This window comes from Vigna unguiculata, chromosome 5, assembly GCF_004118075.2.
Source record: "Vigna unguiculata cultivar IT97K-499-35 chromosome 5, ASM411807v1, whole genome shotgun sequence".
Taxonomy (NCBI): Eukaryota; Viridiplantae; Streptophyta; class Magnoliopsida; order Fabales; family Fabaceae; genus Vigna; species Vigna unguiculata.
The window spans coordinates 3,138,898-3,157,662 of record NC_040283.1 but is presented as its reverse complement, the minus strand read 5'-3'; the positions used below and the strand labels follow the sequence as shown (position 1 = coordinate 3,157,662).

Below are 18,765 nucleotides of genomic sequence, written 5' to 3'. Positions count from 1 at the left end.
ACACTACTTAACATCATGACAATGTGCTTTTCTTTTCATTTTTTGTATATAGTTAATTGAGCTGTCTTTTTATGATGAGTGAACTGACTTTGATGAATATTTACAGGTGTAGATGCCAATACCTAACTGTGCTATGATAGCTATAGGCTTGTTTAGCATATGGTTGTTTCAGACTTTTTCATTCACATGTCCTACCAAATTTCCTGGGTGAGTCTTTTGCATGAGTTTCTGTGCCATTCATTTGAAAGCTCTTTATTTCTGTTTTAATGTTTGGGAAAATGAAACACATAAAAATAGCAATTGTGTTTTTTACTTTTAGTTAGAGAGAAAGCAGAAAAAGAACTTTCAAAATTTTATATTTTGCATATTTTCTTTACCTTCATTTTCCTTTTTTTTTCACCCTACCATACATTTGTCTTGGTGTTTTGGAAGTTCATGTCCAAGAATAACTTTTGCTTGCAAGTGTAATAGTGAGTACATGTTTGAATTGAAAAACAATCATTCTATTATATAGCTCTATGTTGCAAAACACATACAAAATTAAATAAGCTAATCGAATATACAAATATTGAGTGACATAATAACATATGAATAAAGATATTGTTTAAAAAATTCTATATAAGTGATGAGATTAGTATATATTCACTATTAATATATACAAAGTAAACAATATCATATTAGAACTTTTGAAATACACATGACTATAATCTGATGAGTATGTTAATTAAGAAAGTCACAAGCAATTGAACCAAACTCTTCGCCCCAAAACTCAAATGCTCCAAAATTGTCTTCATTCTCGTCTAAAAATGTTTCCCACCAATTCCCAGAGCTTGACGAAGAAGTTGCACCTTCTTCACTAACACCAACTTTGGAGCTATGGATAATTTTGGCTTGCAATAACTTGGGGCAAGTTTTTGACAAAGGTCGAGGAACAGGCTTTATAACTTGGTGGGGTTTGTAATTTACGTCGTACGTAGATGTTTTACCTACGGTCGTCTCATCATGCTGTTTTACGTTGTTATCTTTGTTGTGAGAGTGTGATTTACGTCGTGTGTAGGTGTTCCAGTAATTCTTCACATCGTTCGAAGTTCGTCCTGGAAGTCTTCCTGCAATCAGGGACCACCTGCATTCACAAACAATTTTTTCTTCATCATATGATATGCTATTGAAAATTATCAAAGTTAATTAATATATAGTGTGATTCCAGTGAAATAGTTTATTTTCATTTAGTGCGAAAGCCCCCTTCTTCATTTTTTTTTTCAGTTATCTCTCTCAAGTTATTTCAAAATTTGATCACATCTTGTAGTAAGTGGGGCCTTAAGAAACATTTTCACATGATGAGATTTTCAAATAGAGAAAATTTATATTTGTTTCAAAGTTTTTCGAATCTCTATTTTTTTTTCTTATGTTTTAGACCTTAGTGGGATTAGTTTAAAAAAGTGACCATTTCAACTTGTTTTTATCCCATACGGAAATTTTGGATAACTTATTTTGGATTCTTAAGTTGTGAGAAGCTTTATTGGTTTGATTTCGAAATTTTGTCTTTGATGATAGCTTTTTCAGGTTAGGAAAGCTAATAAAAGTTATTCTACTACTTGTTTAACTTTATGATGATGAAAATGTGATAAGATGAAATGACAACATTTATTGTTGAAAAGTTATTTATATAATAATATAATGACTTGAGATGTCTATTTACGCATTGAATTAATTTGTCAACGAGTCAAACTGGTACGGAGAGATGTTATTTTAGTCTAAGTGTATGTTTTTACTGACGTAGAAATGGATGGATCATTTAGATTTAGTTTAATTCATTGATTTTTATTTTTATTTTTATTGAGTCGAGTTGTATAATTTAGTTCAATTGGTTTATTTTATATATATATATATATATATATATATATATTTGTTAATTGGTGTCATCTAAAGAGTATTTTGTCTTAAATTATATGTACTTAGATAGACCAATAGGCCTATATTGGAATCATAAATCAGCTTTTATATCTTGCAGCATGTTGAGCAGAAAATAGAGAAAATAGTTTTCTTTTAATTATATTAAAGTGTTTGGATTGAGATACGTGTTTTTGTTTGGTTACGTGAATGTTGCGACTTAAATGAAGAGAGTACTATAATAAAATATTGATGTTAGGTGGTTTATTACAGGGATAGCAAAAATATTTGATTATAAGTATATGTGGATAAAATTTGTGATGAGTAATTGATATTCGTGGATATTTGTTATATGTGGGTAGGTCGGGTAGATTATCTATTGTTCGTAAAAAATTAAAATTAAAATTATATTTTATTAAGTTAAATTTAATTAAAATTAAATTTTAATTTATATTTTATTAGATTAAGTTATATTTAAATTTAAATTTAATTTTAATTTTATTTTAATTTAATTTTACATTTTTTTGTAATTTTATTTAAATTTAATTTTAAATATTTGCGGGTATTCACAGGTACCCGCAGGTTTTAAAATACCCGTATGTATTTTTTAGATAGGTACCCGCACGAGTAGTAAGGATGGGTAATAGGTGAATTTTTTTGTTACGGGTCAAGTTACAAGTAGGCACATCTGTGCTCGATCCGACTAGTTGTCATCCCTAGTTTATTGGGAATGATTCTGTTATGAGACTATCTTGACTTTGCTAGCTAGTATGAGACTCACATAAAGATGAACTTTAACATAATATATATAGCTCGTGAGAGGTGAGAGTGAGTTATGATATGTGTAGGGTTTCTAGATCTATTAAATACACAAATTTTCTTAAAGTAGAGTCAAATTTGTTCTGCGATAAATATTTGATTTTTTATATGAATTATTAATTTAAGCTAATGATAGTGTTATATGTTATTGGAGTAAAAAGACATTTCATAACTAAATAAATTAATAAATCGGTGTATATGTATATGAATTAGAATAATAATAGGTTAACAACTAAATTTTTTCTTATAACATCGTCTAATTGTTTTAAGAATATAGAAAACATAAGAAAAATAAAAATTTGGAAAATCAATAAGAAGATGGCACACCAAGTTGTAAAAAAAGGGTGTTAAAATTTAGTTGTTAAAAAATAATTATCCTATATATTATTAAATATAATGAATTATGTTAAATTAGTGAAGTAATTAAATGAATGTGTTAACCTCGTAGTGTTATCTTTTATTTTTGATGTAGTAATGTTTTCAACCATGAACATGTGTTTTAAACTCGGAAGATAAAAGAAAAATAGAGGTAGTTATCAAAATAATTTTACATTTGTTTTTTCATTATTTTTTTTAATCAAGAACTTTGTAAATACTACGTTCATGACATTTGTATAACTTTTTAAGGTTAGGAATGTTATAATAAAAGTTTTAAATTTATATACTTTACTATTATTATATATTTTCATAATAAGATGAAATAAAATAAGATTATTTACATGTTTAAATCCGTCTCCAAATTAGATACTGATCATGTTTTTTTTTCAATTATTTTAGTTTGTTTTCATTTTATCAGTTAGATTTAATGTTAAACTTTATATATATATTATTTTTATGTATATTTAAATAGATAAGTATGCATAAATTTTAACACTTTTTTAGCGATAAATTCACCCCTCATGGACCAAATTAAAAAAAAAAAAAAAGTTAACAAAATGTAAAGAGATATTCAAACCTATTCCCCAAAAGTTTATGCAATCTGACGATCAAATCAACCTCATCTTCACTGAAATTCCCTCTCTTGATATTTGGTTTCAGATAATTGAGCCATCTCAATCTACAACTCTTCCGACATCTTTTCAACCCTATATACATACCAAACACGGCAACATCTGACTCATAAATATGTTTATTATTTATTACAACTTTTATGAGGATGTCAGACATATAATTAGAACATATGGCAAAAGCAATGAAGAAAAGGAAGATAAAATAATAAATGCACCTGCTCTTTGAGGAACAAGGTGCCATTTTCCTTCTCCGTAGAGACGAACGCATGCTTTCAGAAGTTCATCTTCAAATCTACTCCATGCTCCTTTCCTCACACCCGATGATCCTTCCATCTTCACACACTTTCACCTCAAACAATTATAACTCACATTACTTTCGCTTTATAATTTCTTCACTTCTACCAATCTCAATTGCTTCGTCTCTTTTTGGTGATTAGCTTTAACCACCATACTTATTGAGACTGACGTATCTAACAATTTCTGGACAAAACGTACTCCATCTTCATCTTCTTTGTTATTATTATACGGATTCGTGTTTAGAAATCGTAAGAACTTTAATTATATATATTATATTAAAAATATTTTTTATTAATTTTTATTAATTTTTAACATTAACTGTGAAATTATTTATTAAAATATTACTATCAGACAATTTTAATATCCCTTAAACATCAATTTTAACATTTTAATCAACACAATATCTATAAGGATTAATAATGTAAGGTTACTTACATTTACTATAAGATTTTTTTTTTATTTTGTTTAATTTCTATACATCACTTTAACTTTGTTTTCTATTTGCTTTGCCATCACATCAGTTCTGAAAGACATAAATAAACGCCACACTGACATCAAATTAATGTTAACATTTTAACACTTGATCTTTTATATTATTCAAATAAAAGTTAAAAGTGATTGAAGATTTGAAATATTATTTAAATTAGCTACAAATTAGAAAATTAGTTTACGTGCATTCGACATAATTAGATTGAAAATAGAAGTGAAGGAAATGTTCCATGATGCGTTCGTTATTTTAGATAGGTCATGATTTGACATAATTGAGATATTTATGTTAGATGTGAGTGTGGATGCACGTATCTCATTTTCCATTATATATACTTAATTGACGAAAATTGATCTCTTTTCTATTAATATTGTTATAGTTTTTTCTTCTTTATAGTTCTTATTATTATTATTATTATTATTATTATTATTATTATTATTATTATTAGTTGTCTCACCGTCGTTCAGTTTTTTTTTTCGTTGTCAAGTTTGTTGTCATTTGCGGCTGTTTAAGACATTTTCATTGATAATTGTTGGCATTATTGTGTAAAGTTTAATAATTTTAAAAAAAATTTATTTAAAAAATTTAAAACTGAAAAAATTATATGTTTTGATAAAAAATTAAAAAATTAAATTAAATTTTTTTTAAAATGTATTTTAAATAATTAAAAGACTTAGTTATTAAAAGGTTTTCTGTTGCTTATAGTTATTCTTTGATACATATAATTTAGATATATATTCATAATTTTATGGTATATTAAAATATAATTTTAAATGTTAGAAAAAATATGATAAAATGTGAAAAAAGTTAAATAACACAAGAATTTATTGTGATTCAATATACAATATATACTTCTGCTTTCATAGCTATATTAGAAAATATTTTTATTTCGGTGTGTATTTCAAATTTTAAAGAGGTTGTTTATCTAATAAAAATAGAGAATAATATTTTTCAGTACTCAACTAAACGATGTATTAAATCAAACTCCATAATTTTAATATGTTTTATTTTATTTTTTGAATAATTTTCTTTTAACTGTAATAAATCGTGAATAATTGTTTTAATTTTATAATTTAAACTAATTTGATATTTATTAGTTTCTCTAATCATAATTTTTTGTAGATATTAATTTCAGCTGATTGTAGTTATATTATATAAATAGTGAATAACTGTTTTAATTTTATAATTTAAACTAATTTGATATTTATTAATTTCTCTAATCATAATTTTTTTAGATATTAATTTCAGCTGATTGTAGTTATATTATATAAATCATGAATATTATTTTAATTTTATAATTTAAACTAATTTGATATTTATTAATTTCTCTAATCATAATATTTTTTTAGATATTAATTTCAGCTGATTGTAGTTATATTATATTCTATATTTTTAAAACTTAAAAACCAGTATATTTTTAAAGCTTAAAGAATGTGTGTGTTGATTTTATTTGATACATATTTTTCTGGTTCAATGAAGTTTCTTCTATTGAATTAAGTAATTGAATTGGTTAATGGATTTAACTCTTTAGTAAATAATGATACGATATATTGTTTAATTTTTGAATTTGTTAATTGATTTTTTTTTTTCAATCTTTTTTGTTTTGTAATCTGTATGTTTTTTATAAGTTTGATTCATTCTAAAAGTCCACAAATCAATTTGTAAGGAAAGAATATTAAAATTTGTCCTTTTATGGACAGACTTTGGGGTGTTTATCTTTGGTTTCAAGAGTTATATAAGATACGCACTACACAATGAAATATTAGACATTCAAAATATATAAAAAATAGAAACTTTTAAAGAAGAGACAAACAATCTTTTAAAACAAATGATATGCGATGACAAAAATATTTTGGAAGAGCACATGTATTCTTTTTTTAAGTCTAATTTGGAACAACAATTGAATCCATGGCATAATAATTTTACAACATGTGATCAACTTCAAAACTATTTAGTTTAAAAAACAAGAAAATATAAACAAATAAAATTTTCACAAAATTATTGGAATATAATATATATATATATATATATATATAATAACAATAATTATTATTATTATTTAATTTCATAACTTAATTAATATCCATATAAAAGATATTACTCTATTTAACATAAAGTTTTGATGAAAAAAAAAATGTTTTGTATCTTTCTTGTTATCAAAACCAACAATTTAGAACTCCAACAAGACATCTCTAAGATGAACATATATTTGTAAAATATGCTAAAAATAACATTATATTAACATTTTGGTGGATATGATCTTCCCTGATTGGCCAATATACGTGAAGACACACCTGTTTAACCATGGAATAAGAACTCTTCCTTCATAAAAATCACTATAAGTAGATGTGATAAAGTTATAACAGCCTCTAAAAACTTATTTTTATAAAATTAGGATAAGAATGTACTTTTAGAGAATCAAATAATAATTATAAAATATCTTAAAATAAAAAATATATTTTGTAAATTAATATTCAGTAATATCTATCATATATATCAAGACACCCGTATCTAACAATTTAACGAGAAAAAACACAATAGGTCATGTTTGATGTCAAAACCATCAATGTAGATCCAAATCAAGATTTCTATATTAAAATGATTTATATAATCGTATATCACTTTTATAAAAATAAAAATAAATTATAGAACAAAAAATTATAAAAAGTTGTACATTATAGTCAGGGGATAAGTAACAAACATCCATTAGCATATATTATTGAGACACACATATCTAACAATTTAATAATAAAATAAATATAATATCACGCATACATGTTTATCGTCCAAATCACCGATTCAAACATGTCTAATAAATAAATAATCTGACTAATAAAATGTAATAATTTCTACAGATTTTGTATCAACAAAACTTTAAAACATCTTAAAATGTGCTATTCAAAATAATATAAATTAACATATATGAAAATACATTATTAGATTAATGAGATACAACTATTTTAAGATTAATAGAAAAAATATATATCATATGTCAACAAAACTATTTAAAATATATTTAGTTTATGTGCATGTGTGTACACATTTGCAGGTAAACACCCATTCATATATATATATATATATATATATATATATGAATGAGTGCGTGTGTGCATGTCATAATAGTGTGTATATCATAATCTATGTTGCTATAACTATATTTGTAACATTTTTGGAGTAGAGTACTTTAATCTAACTAAAATTCATAAAACTAAACCATCCTTTTGTATCACTTTTGGAATTTCTTACTTGGTAATCAATCACATACTCTCTCTCGTTTCAAGGAGAGGAAATTAGTCTTGCTATTTCATTCACTTTGTTATGAGATATGACATAGTGCCACAAATTTTGCTTGATCCATGATTTTCTATTGAGCAAACTTTTGGTTCTATTCTCCAATCCTTGAATTTCAAATCCAAATCTTCTACTCCAGATTCAATATGAGTTGAATTTTTCTCAACTATGATAAGAAACACAACCAGTTAGAAGGCATGTTGCGTGCATTCTCATGGACAATAAAAATCTTTTACTTGAGACAATGGCACATTTCATTGACTTGAGTTCTTATAGGCCTTTTGGAACATATATTTTCTTCAATGGAAATGGACAGTTGATTGTGGTGAAAAACCCTGATGTCGTTAACTATTATTCCACATTGCTCAGCAAAGTGATTTGGCATAACTTCCAAAAGTTGCCAAAGTTAGCACATTGCAACAATTGTCCTATGAGGTTGAGTTGGAAGATAGCTTAGGAATGCAAAATATAACCAGTAAGAAGTTAAGCAACTTCCCTTGTCTATTGATGGTTCTAATAATGATGTCATAATAATAAGCACAACTACTTATTTAGAATATATTTAGTTTGAAGATAGCTTGGGAATGTGAAATATAATCAAGAAGAAGTTAAGCAACTTCCCTTGTCTACCGATGACTCTAATAGTGATGTCGCAATAATCAACACAACTACTTATTTAGAACATATTTGGTTTGAAGATAGCTTCGGAATGTGAAATATAACCAAGAAGAAGTTAAGCAACTTCCTTTGTCTACTAATGGTTCTAATAGTGATGTTGCAATAATCAATGCAACTACTTATTTAGAATATATTTGGTTTGTATGTGCATTTGTGTGTGTATGTATATGTGTGTGTATATATGTATATGTATGTATGTATGCACGTACGCGTCCGTGCGTTCACAAACACACCACACACACATATGTGTATGTGTGTGGATGTGGGTGGTTAGGTGTGTGTGGGTGGGTGGGTGTCTGGTGTGGGTGGGGAGGGGGGTTGTGGGTGTGGGTGTGAGTGTGTGTGAAATATACATATATGCATATGCACACACACACACACACATGTGTGTGTGGGTGGGTGAAACATACATATGCATACACACACACATGTGTGTGTGTGTGTGGATATGTGTGAAACATACATATACATATACACACGTGTGTGTGTGTGTATGCGAGGTTAAAAGGCATGCAGTACTGAGTTATTGAATGTTTAGGAGTAACTAACATCCATATTCACAGGTGTAGACGTAATGTATCTTAACTCTTTATGATTTTTTTTTATTCAATATGTTACTTTTTCATACTTTTTTGTTCTATTATCGATCTTACACTAACATAAAATAGGCTTTTTACATTTGTTATTTTTGGCTTTTTACGTCTATGGTAAGTCAGACGTAATATCAAGAGACGTAAATTTACGTTTGTTTCATTTATAACATACGTAAATTTACGTCTATTACAAAAGTAACAGACATAATTTTTTTTCAGATATGCACCAAATCTCTTCGTCTTCTCTTTTGCATTCGTCTTTCTCTCCTCCTCCATGATCTCCTTTTTTTTCTTTTCTTCTTCTTCTTCTTCTTCTCGGTTCTCTCCTTCTTCTTCTTCACATGTTGCACACCACACTGCAGATGATGGTTGAAGCAGACACTACTCTTGCAAGAAGTCATGTTGTCGCGTGTCAACTGCACTAGGAGCAAACACCCTCTACGACGTCGCCAACCACCATTCTCCATTGTTGCACTTTGACCAAACCGTTGCCGCTGCACTTCGACCAAACCGTCGTCGCTGCGTTTAAGGGTTTCAACGTAAATGGAGGTGCACCAAAACATAATCAAAGGAGAAACAAATCTCTAAACAATCAATCACACGATTGTCCACAAGTGCAGTCGCGAAAAGGAGAAAATTGTTTTCTTGTGCAGTCACAAAACTCAAAAAATTGTTTTATCTCACAGTTGCGGCTCCGTGGAGAAAAAAGTTAAGGATTTAAGTTTTAACGTTTACGTTTGACGCGCTATTGTCAGACGTAAGATAAATCATACGTAAATTTACGTCTAGTTGGGACAAATCAAACGTAAATTTACATTTGATGGGACAGATCAGACGTAAATTTACGTCTGACTATAAGGCGTCATATGTAAATTTACGTGCGACGCCTGTAATCAGACGTAAAAAAAGATATTTACGTCTAACCCTAGGGCGTCAGACGTAAGCAATTGATAACTTATTTACAAGTTTGTCACCGATCATTTTTTATGTCTGATTCTAGTGGGTTAGACGTAAAATCGTAAACATAAAATGTATATTTTGTGTTAGTGTTAACTACATGATAATTATTGATTGTATATTTGTGTGTATCTAATCATTGGATACGATATTAGAACCTAAACTAGAATAGACAACTAATTGATTGTGCATCTAGACATAAAGTACATCATTGGTCATTCTTAACATCCAAACTTAAGGCTTAATGTGAACTTTTAATAAGAAAAGGTCTAAGAGATTATGATTTTTATTAAAGTTTAGACTTTTCGTTGAGATATTATGACTTGTTACATAGGTGTGTGAATGCTAGAGATAGAAATTAAAAATATATTGTTAGTGTTTTCATATTAATTTGATGCATGAACTCCAACCCCAGTGAAGTGTTTAGCACATAAGAACTTTCACCAATTTAATTGCTTTTTAGATTTTAAAATTTTGGTAAACCTTCAATACTATGCATTAGCATACAAAAGTTGTTTTCACCTTAATTAATAAATAAACATAATTTTTTTGAACAACGTAAATTTATGTGAGAAATGATATCTCAACTTATCCATCATATTATTTTTGCGATTTGATACACTTGTCAAAATTGTAACATTTAATAAAAGTAGAAAATATTTCATTAAAATAAAAAAACCACTCAATAATTAATTTAGTCTCCAATCTAGTTTTGTATTTGCTTGTGTACGTGTTTAACCTCAGCCACCCATTTGGAGACCCTATTACGTGTAAGGATTTGAATCCCATTAGGCAATATATTCCTATTGCATGATAGAAAGACAATCTATATCGATTAGAGCCTGTTCAACACCTATCATTAAAAATAAATAAAGTATAGGATTGTGAAATCCGAAATTTGGACCCAAATTGCATGGGATGATTATTAAGATATTGGGGCAACCATATTTTTGTGTGAAAAATACTCATAAGTGGATGTAGTGTTAGAGTTTGTTTGTGATACAATAGGTGACTCATATATATGCATAGATACTTTGAGCGTCATGAGCATTATTGGAGGAATTGACATTATGTGATTTGTGTAACATTTAATCATGAACTTCATAAATTTCATGAGGATAATTAATACTATGAATATTAGTAACACATAACGAAAGAATAGATGAATTGATAATGAATCTCTTAAATTTGTCATTTAATCACGAATTTAATTTGTTATTAGATAAAGATAATTTAAATAACCAATTTTGTGTAATAAATAATTAAAGTGTGAAAGATAAAGAAAAAGAATATAAAAAAAAAGTAAAACTGTTGATTGATTACTTTAAATATCATAAAACGAATTAAATTAGAACTAAAATATAGCTTCTTATTCTACACGTTGTACTCATTAATACAACTAAAGAAGGGTACCTAAAAAACTATTCGAAGTGAAAAAACAAACTAAAAATATTCTATTTTATAACTGAGTGAATTATAATGGCATAAAAATGTAATATTTTTCCTATTTAGTTATCGACTTTACTCATATGAAACTGGAACAGGCCATGTGCCATGCAGGGCGAATAACTTAATTTTAACGCAAATGAAAAATGAAAAATATTTATAAAACAGTGACATGTGTCAACATAGTAGGCATGGACCCATTCTTATTATTGATTATTGATGAGGAAAAGACCCAATGAGTTGTTTCTATTTTCTTGGCCTCTTTTTGTGCACGTAACATCATGATTTACGAAACTTTTTCTTGTAAGATTATGTGGACATGCAATTCCACACACACTGATTTTATGCCATCTTTTCTAGAAAGAAAAGAAATAAGAAGAAAGTACTAAAAAGAATAAATAAAACCAAAACGAGAGAAAAATATCTTTCGTTAATAAATTTATTTATCATAATTCATTACTTTTAATATTTTTATTTTTATTTTTAACCAAAAAGTATTTTTTCTCTCTTGTTGCTATGTTTTTATGTTTTCATATAGATAACTTCATCTAAACCAAGTTATTCAAGAATAATGATTGACATGATTATACAGGTGCATGTAGATACTGATTTGAAGTATCTGCATGTACCTTTCCCTTTAATTATATTTTGGATTCAAGTATAGTGTATAGCTGTATCTTATCTTTAACTCGTTATACTTTTTTTTGTTTATGTCTCATAATTGGTTAGTTTCCGTTCCCGAAGAACTTTCCTTAGTTGGATTTTTTATTTATTAATTACTCTTTTTATTCTTGTTTTTGTCCAAAATTATTAAGTTAGCCCTTTAGTTTATTTTAACTTCAATTTTGATTTTGATTTTAAAAAAAAATATGTAATTTGATTGTTGTTGTTAAATTTTTGAAATGGATCAATGATTTTTCATCAAAATTGATATTAAGATTATGCTAATTTTACCAACAAAGTAAATCATCCTTAATAACAATTTAAATTTTCATAAAAAATCATTCGTCCGTCTTAAAAAATTTAACAAAAATATTAGATTACATCAAATTTTCAAAAATGGAAACCATTGTTACTAAAAAAACAGAAAGATAAACTTTGACACTTTTAACAAAAATAATGATCAAAAATTAATTAAACCTAATTTTTAAGGTTTTAAAAGTTGAATTATTGTCCATTTGGAACTGTTAAAACTCATTATTTATCTTTGGTGGAGGAAGTGAAAAGTCTTTACCAAAATAGATTTTATAATAAAGGTAAGGTATATTTTTTATTTTTAAATTATTACAATAAAAATTATATTTCATTTTTAAACTAAATCAAAAAATACCCCATTCTTATTTTAGGAAAATCATGTGAACATTTTTTTAATAAACAATATGTAAGATTATGTTATAATATATATTGTTTATTATATGAAAAGCCTTTCTATAATGTTTGTTAAAGATTAAGTTTTACATAATTTTCAAAAATATTTAAATAAGAGATGAAATATATATTTTTATAATAATTTAAGACAGAAAAATATTTGATCTTTATAATAATTTATATATATATATATATATATATATATATATATATATATATATATATATATATATATATAAATATGATTAAATATTTGAATTACTCTTGATAGTGAAATGTTATTATATACCAAAATTAAATTAGTTAAATAAATATACTTGTAGGAATTTTTGATAAATTGTTTTATATTTTATTGTGAACTAGGGAATCATAGTTTGTTTTTGTTTTCATTGGCATCGTGGGTTCATACACAGGCTCTTAGGTCCCCTACAAAGCCAAACTCTCTTTCAAACACTTAAATTTCATAAATCTAAATAAAAAACATAAATTCACAAAATCAAATTATAAATAATTTTCTTACTAATAATTTTATTTTTATTACTTAATTTAAAAAAAAAAATCTAAATTTAACAATGTATAGTTATGCAATTCAAACACATTTATTACATATTTACATCTATTAAAAGTGCTATTTAATTGTCAGCGATTTTATGTGTAAATAAATATATATACATAAATACGAATGTCTTTTTCCATCTCAATGACTAGAGTTGTTGTACATTGACTCTAGAACCCAACATTTGTTAGAACCACTACCAACCAAGTCTTTTTGATAACAACAATGATTGGAGAACCCCCAATAATTTTTCCTCCAATTCTTTTTTAGATTTAATATCTTTATATCATTTTGTTCAACGTTTTAAATTGTTATTTTAGAATCTTTTTTCGAAAAAAAAATACAAATTGAAATATAAGAAATATACTTTGATATTTCATATATAACCCTCTTTTTAAAGAATATATATATATATATATATATATATATATATATATATATATATATATATATATATATATATATATAAATAAAGAGTGAGAGACTAAAATCATGGAGTAAACTCCTAAACTAAAGTCACATATAAGAAATCAATGGGATAAAATTACGATTTAGGCTATTATATATTTTCTTAAAATATATAAAAGACGATACTTAAGAATGTTCAACTTATGTAAAATATCACGTTCATATAAACAATATGTGAAGACTTATGTCCAACTCCACACCTTGATTGTTTCTTTAAAAAGGTAGTCTTCATTTATTTATTTTTTCTTTTGAATAAAAAAATTGTTGAATAGTTGAATTTTTAATTTCATATTTTATAAAAAGTTATTAAAAAACAAATGTAAAAAGTAGGTAACCTTTATTTGTGCATTTACTCTTTATTTTTACTTTTTGATTAAAAAAATGTTATCTTATTTTTATTTTTGTTTATTTCGAAATATTTGTACAGAAAGTATAAAAAAAGGTGATTTTCTGTATTTCCTATGTAAGTATCGAAAAACAAGAAACATCTGAAAAATAGTGTGACATTTTGTGATAAATTTATAAACAGAAATCCATCAGTAAATTTTTAGAGACACCAACTGCGAATACGAAAATCCAAATTAAATATACATCTACCGACAATATCCACTACAATTAAAAAGCGTAATTTTTTTTTCAAATAGAATAAAGCACTGGTTAAATAATTAAAAAAATCTTTTTTATGTTCATAAAAAATGCATTTGTGCATCTTTCTTTCATAATTTCCAAAAAATCAATTTTTTTTTTTAATTTCTTGACCAGTGCATCTAGCAAGAACTTATTTTCTAAAGTAAATGAAACCTAAGTTTGAACTAATTGAAGTGCCTTCCTATGGAAAGAAAGGCATGAGAGAGATGGCGAATGTGGTAGGTTAATTAAGAAGAAAATCGCTCCATGTTTCACCTTCTTCAAGAAACTCAGAAGCAATGGAACCAAGTTCTTCATTCCAAAGTTCAAAGGATCCATCTTTTGCACGTGGGAAGCACGTGCTGTCGTTAACTGCAATGTTATCTTCCTTCTCATCTAACAGAGTTTCCCACCAATTCTCAGAGCCTGCTGAAACAGCTTCACTAACTCCAACTTTCGAACAACTCATGAATTGCCTTTGCACCAAGGGTGATGCTTTTGGCAAAGCTCGAGGCACAGGCTTTATCACTTGGTGGTGGGGTTTCCAACTTCTTTCGGATTCTTTCACGTTGTTCTTGTTGTTGTTCTCCTCATCTTTGCTGTGAGATTGTACTTTGCGGCGCATGTTGGTGTTCCAGTAATTCTTCACATCGTTCGAAGTTCTTCCCGGAAGTCTTCCTGCGATCAGAGACCACCTGCATCCAACAAAGTTGTCGTTTCATGATTGCTATTCTGTTGACCTTTGTATAATGTCGAATATGTGTACGAAAATTAAACATATTCTATAAATAATACTCATAATATAAAAGTATTTGTTTGTTTCATGTCTTTGAATAAATCTTATACACCAAATATAATATATAGAAACCTGTTCCCCAGAAGCTTATGCAATCTGATGATCAAATCGACCTCATCTTCACTAAAATCACCTCGCTTGATATTTGGTTTCAAATAGTTCAACCATCTCAGCCTACAACTCTTCCTGCATCTGTTCAACCCTACGTGTACAAAACATAACATCATATGACTCATAAAAATGTTTATGAGAATGTTGTGTAAAAGAAATGAAGAAGAGGAAAATGATAACATAAAGAAAGAGATGAAAGAAACCTGCTCTTTGAGGAACAAGGTGCCATTTTCCTTCCCCATAGAGTTGCATGCATTCTCTGAGAAGCTCATCTTCAGTTTGACTCCATGCTCCTTTCCTCAAACCTGATAATCTTCCTTCCATGATCACACAAGTGCTTGCACACATATATTAAAAATAAAGCTATTCTCGTAATGCATAACCCTGTAAAACTAAATAAGGTGTGTAGATGTATATGCATGAGGATATACTAATTATATGACAATATTTATATGCTGAAGATGGATACGTGCTTACCGTCAAAACCACCAATTCTCATTAACCATACTTCACATTTAATGGTACACATAAATTTATTTTGTCAATAATATATGTTACTGAATTTGGAATTCAGCAGGCTGTGTTAGTGTAACTATTCCTGTTTTTTTCTTTTTAAATAAAAATAGCATATAACATTTCTATTTATTTGATTTAATTAAATTATTTAATTGTACTTCAAAATAATAATATTTTATAAAAGTAAAATAAAGTTGGGTTTGTTTATAAACTCAATATGGCAATAAACAAGCTTAGAATTTATGCAATTTTTTTCAAATTACACTTATTTAATTTTTTTACTTTTAAGAGAAACTTTAATTATAAGATATGATATGTGAGGAGCCTAAGAATAGGTCTTAGCTAGACAAGTGAAGATAGGAATATCTATCTCATATATATAGATGCTTTAAGTGTGTTTTAGTAAACACTCACAACAAACATTCTAACATGAGTTTTCGACAGTTATAATCTTATTAGCTATTATATATTGATATATTATATATGTTATCTGATTAAACTATATCCTAAATTGTGTCAATTAGGATTTTAGAATTTAAAATGTTTTAATTGATGAATTAGAATTAATGATTCGTGATTAAGGTATAATAAGACTTTATGTTTACAGTGTTATAGACCGATAAAAGGGTATTTTGATCAATTACTAAAATAATATGCAAATTGATTTATTAATATATTTGAAATATATTGAAGTTGGATTTGGAATTTTAAATTTATTATTGAGATATACATGATAATAATATTAAATTGAAAATAAAGATAAAAAAATTATAATAATAGTTGTTATGTGTGCTACAAAAGTGTGGAGAGAGATTTATTAATGTAAAATTTACATTAAAGGTTCACCTATATTGGAGGAATACCGGAGAGAACAATAAGAAATATTATTTATGTATAAGAAGATCAAAAAAGTATATAAAAAAATGAGACAACACCCACATAAAAGAGGTCATGGTTATTATTTATGTCTAAGGTTGTGGTTATTGATATGTATAAACCTTGTGTATACTGTATAAAAAAAGGTATGTGAGTTATTGTATTTTGTGTGTGTAATGAGAAGTCTAAGCAATGAACAGTATAAAATCTAAGTTATGCTTACTCATTTTATATATACACTAAGAAATACATTTATCTTTAGATGCTTCATTTCATTTGTATTTATTGAGGTGGATAAGTGAATTTATACAAAAGGGTCTTCATTGTACCTTGGCCCGAGGGATTTTATAGTAGGGAATCTTTCATTTTTTTTTTATCAGCAGTAGGGAATCTTTCATGATTGAGTGAGATGAAATATAGGTGTGGCTATGTTATGGTACCTAGATCAAATATTAGATTTCATTCTAATTGAGAGTGAATGTTTTTTTATATGATTTGGTCCTTGTACTCTTATGTTATTTCGTTGATAAGAAAAAAAAAACACTTATGTTATTTCATTTGTGAGCACTTTATGTCATACCACCACATTCATTTAGAGAGAAACGTATAAGCGCATTTGGGTCAATTGTGTGAATTTGGGATTATGAATATGTTGGTGTGTGTGATGTTGTGAGTGTTTAATTCTACCCTAATCTTATAAAATATTTTCATACGTATCTCCAATAAAAACTTTTTACATCATTTATTTTGAATATTCTACGTCAATCAATGAATGAATGAATGTAGAAATGAGTAATATTTCAACACCGGTTAATAACTAATATAAAAAATGGGTTTCTACATCAATTGCATAGTTTAATCAATATAAAACATGTCATTTTATATATTTTATATATGGGGTTATAGTTGTAATCGATCTTATATTCTCTACCTTGATTGTAACATACAAATAATAGAAATTGTGTAAAATCGGGATGCAAATGTTTTTTCAAAAGAATATTAAAAATTTTCTACTAGTCAAAGATACACATAAGAAAACTTAGTATTTAAGTTTGTCAAAATTATAACAACAATCAAACTCTTCATATCTACAAGAAAAATACAATCTCAAAACTTAAAACACAAGATTAAAGTAGATTTTAAAGAAATATGAGTATGTAAGGGAGGAGTTGTGTGTGCAATGGAGGAAGAGGAATGGTAGGTAGAGGGGTGATAGTGCTTGATGGAAAATGCAACATTTGATAGTGTTTGGGAGTAAGATGTTGACATTCAATGACAAAAGTGAGAAGAGAGAAGTTTATAAAGATGTAATAAATGAGAAAAGTTTGGACGTAAGTAAGAAATGAGGGAGAGACGCTAGTTGCTGCTCTACTGTAACAAATTCTACATCACTTATATTTGTAATTTCGGTAGAAAGTAAATTATCATCCTATGTATTTTAACACCGGTTTCACCAATATTAAAAGCGGTGGAATTTAAGTCTAACTCAATCTTACAAAATCGACTTGTAAGATGAGAATATCACTTTTATTTATTTATTTATATATATATATATATATATATATATTATAAAATTGTCTTATGTCTAATCGATGTAATACTTTCAACAAATAAAAAAAATTATTAGGAAGGCATAAAACCATAAAATATGAGTTGAGATTTAGATTCAAAATTAAATTTTTAAACACATCAATGTTATATTGGCAATACAAATTCATGATAAAAAATGTGGTTTGGTGAAAAAAAAAAAAAATTTAAATGGCAAAGCTTATTAAATTTGATTTATTTGACTGATTAAGTGATATATATAAGTGATATATATATATATATATATATATATATATATATATATATATATATATATATATATATATATATATATAAATGATTATTCACTTTTTTATCGGTTATTTTAAATTTTATTATTAAAAATTTTGTGCATCATTTAGTGTTTAAAAGTACTTTTTTTACTGTAACTT

General features: G+C 26.7%; 2 protein-coding genes and 1 pseudogene across 2 annotated transcripts; 1 reads left to right on the top strand and 2 right to left on the bottom strand.

Moving 5' to 3' along the window:
- Nucleotides 1–720: 720 nt before the first annotated feature.
- LOC114186167 (transcription factor MYB114-like) lies at nucleotides 721–4,136 on the bottom strand. Its single transcript, XM_028074194.1, has 3 exons — nucleotides 3,935–4,136; nucleotides 3,665–3,794; nucleotides 721–1,123 (listed from the first exon to the last, which is right to left on the bottom strand). The coding sequence occupies exons 1-3, from the start codon at nucleotides 4,050–4,052 to the stop codon at nucleotides 721–723; spliced, it is 651 nt and encodes a 216-aa protein (XP_027929995.1). The 5' UTR covers nucleotides 4,053–4,136.
- A 3,462-nt stretch (nucleotides 4,137–7,598) lies between these two features.
- Nucleotides 7,599–9,057, top strand: LOC114186163 (annotated as a pseudogene).
- Nucleotides 9,058–14,415: 5,358 nt separating this feature from the next.
- LOC114186063 (transcription factor MYB90-like) lies at nucleotides 14,416–15,789 on the bottom strand. The gene is made up of 3 exons (XM_028074066.1): nucleotides 15,598–15,789; nucleotides 15,356–15,485; nucleotides 14,416–15,182 (listed from the first exon to the last, which is right to left on the bottom strand). Exons 1-3 carry the CDS (start codon nucleotides 15,740–15,742, stop codon nucleotides 14,732–14,734), a joined length of 726 nt encoding a protein of 241 aa, XP_027929867.1. The 5' UTR covers nucleotides 15,743–15,789; the 3' UTR covers nucleotides 14,416–14,731.
- Nucleotides 15,790–18,765: the final 2,976 nt, after the last annotated feature.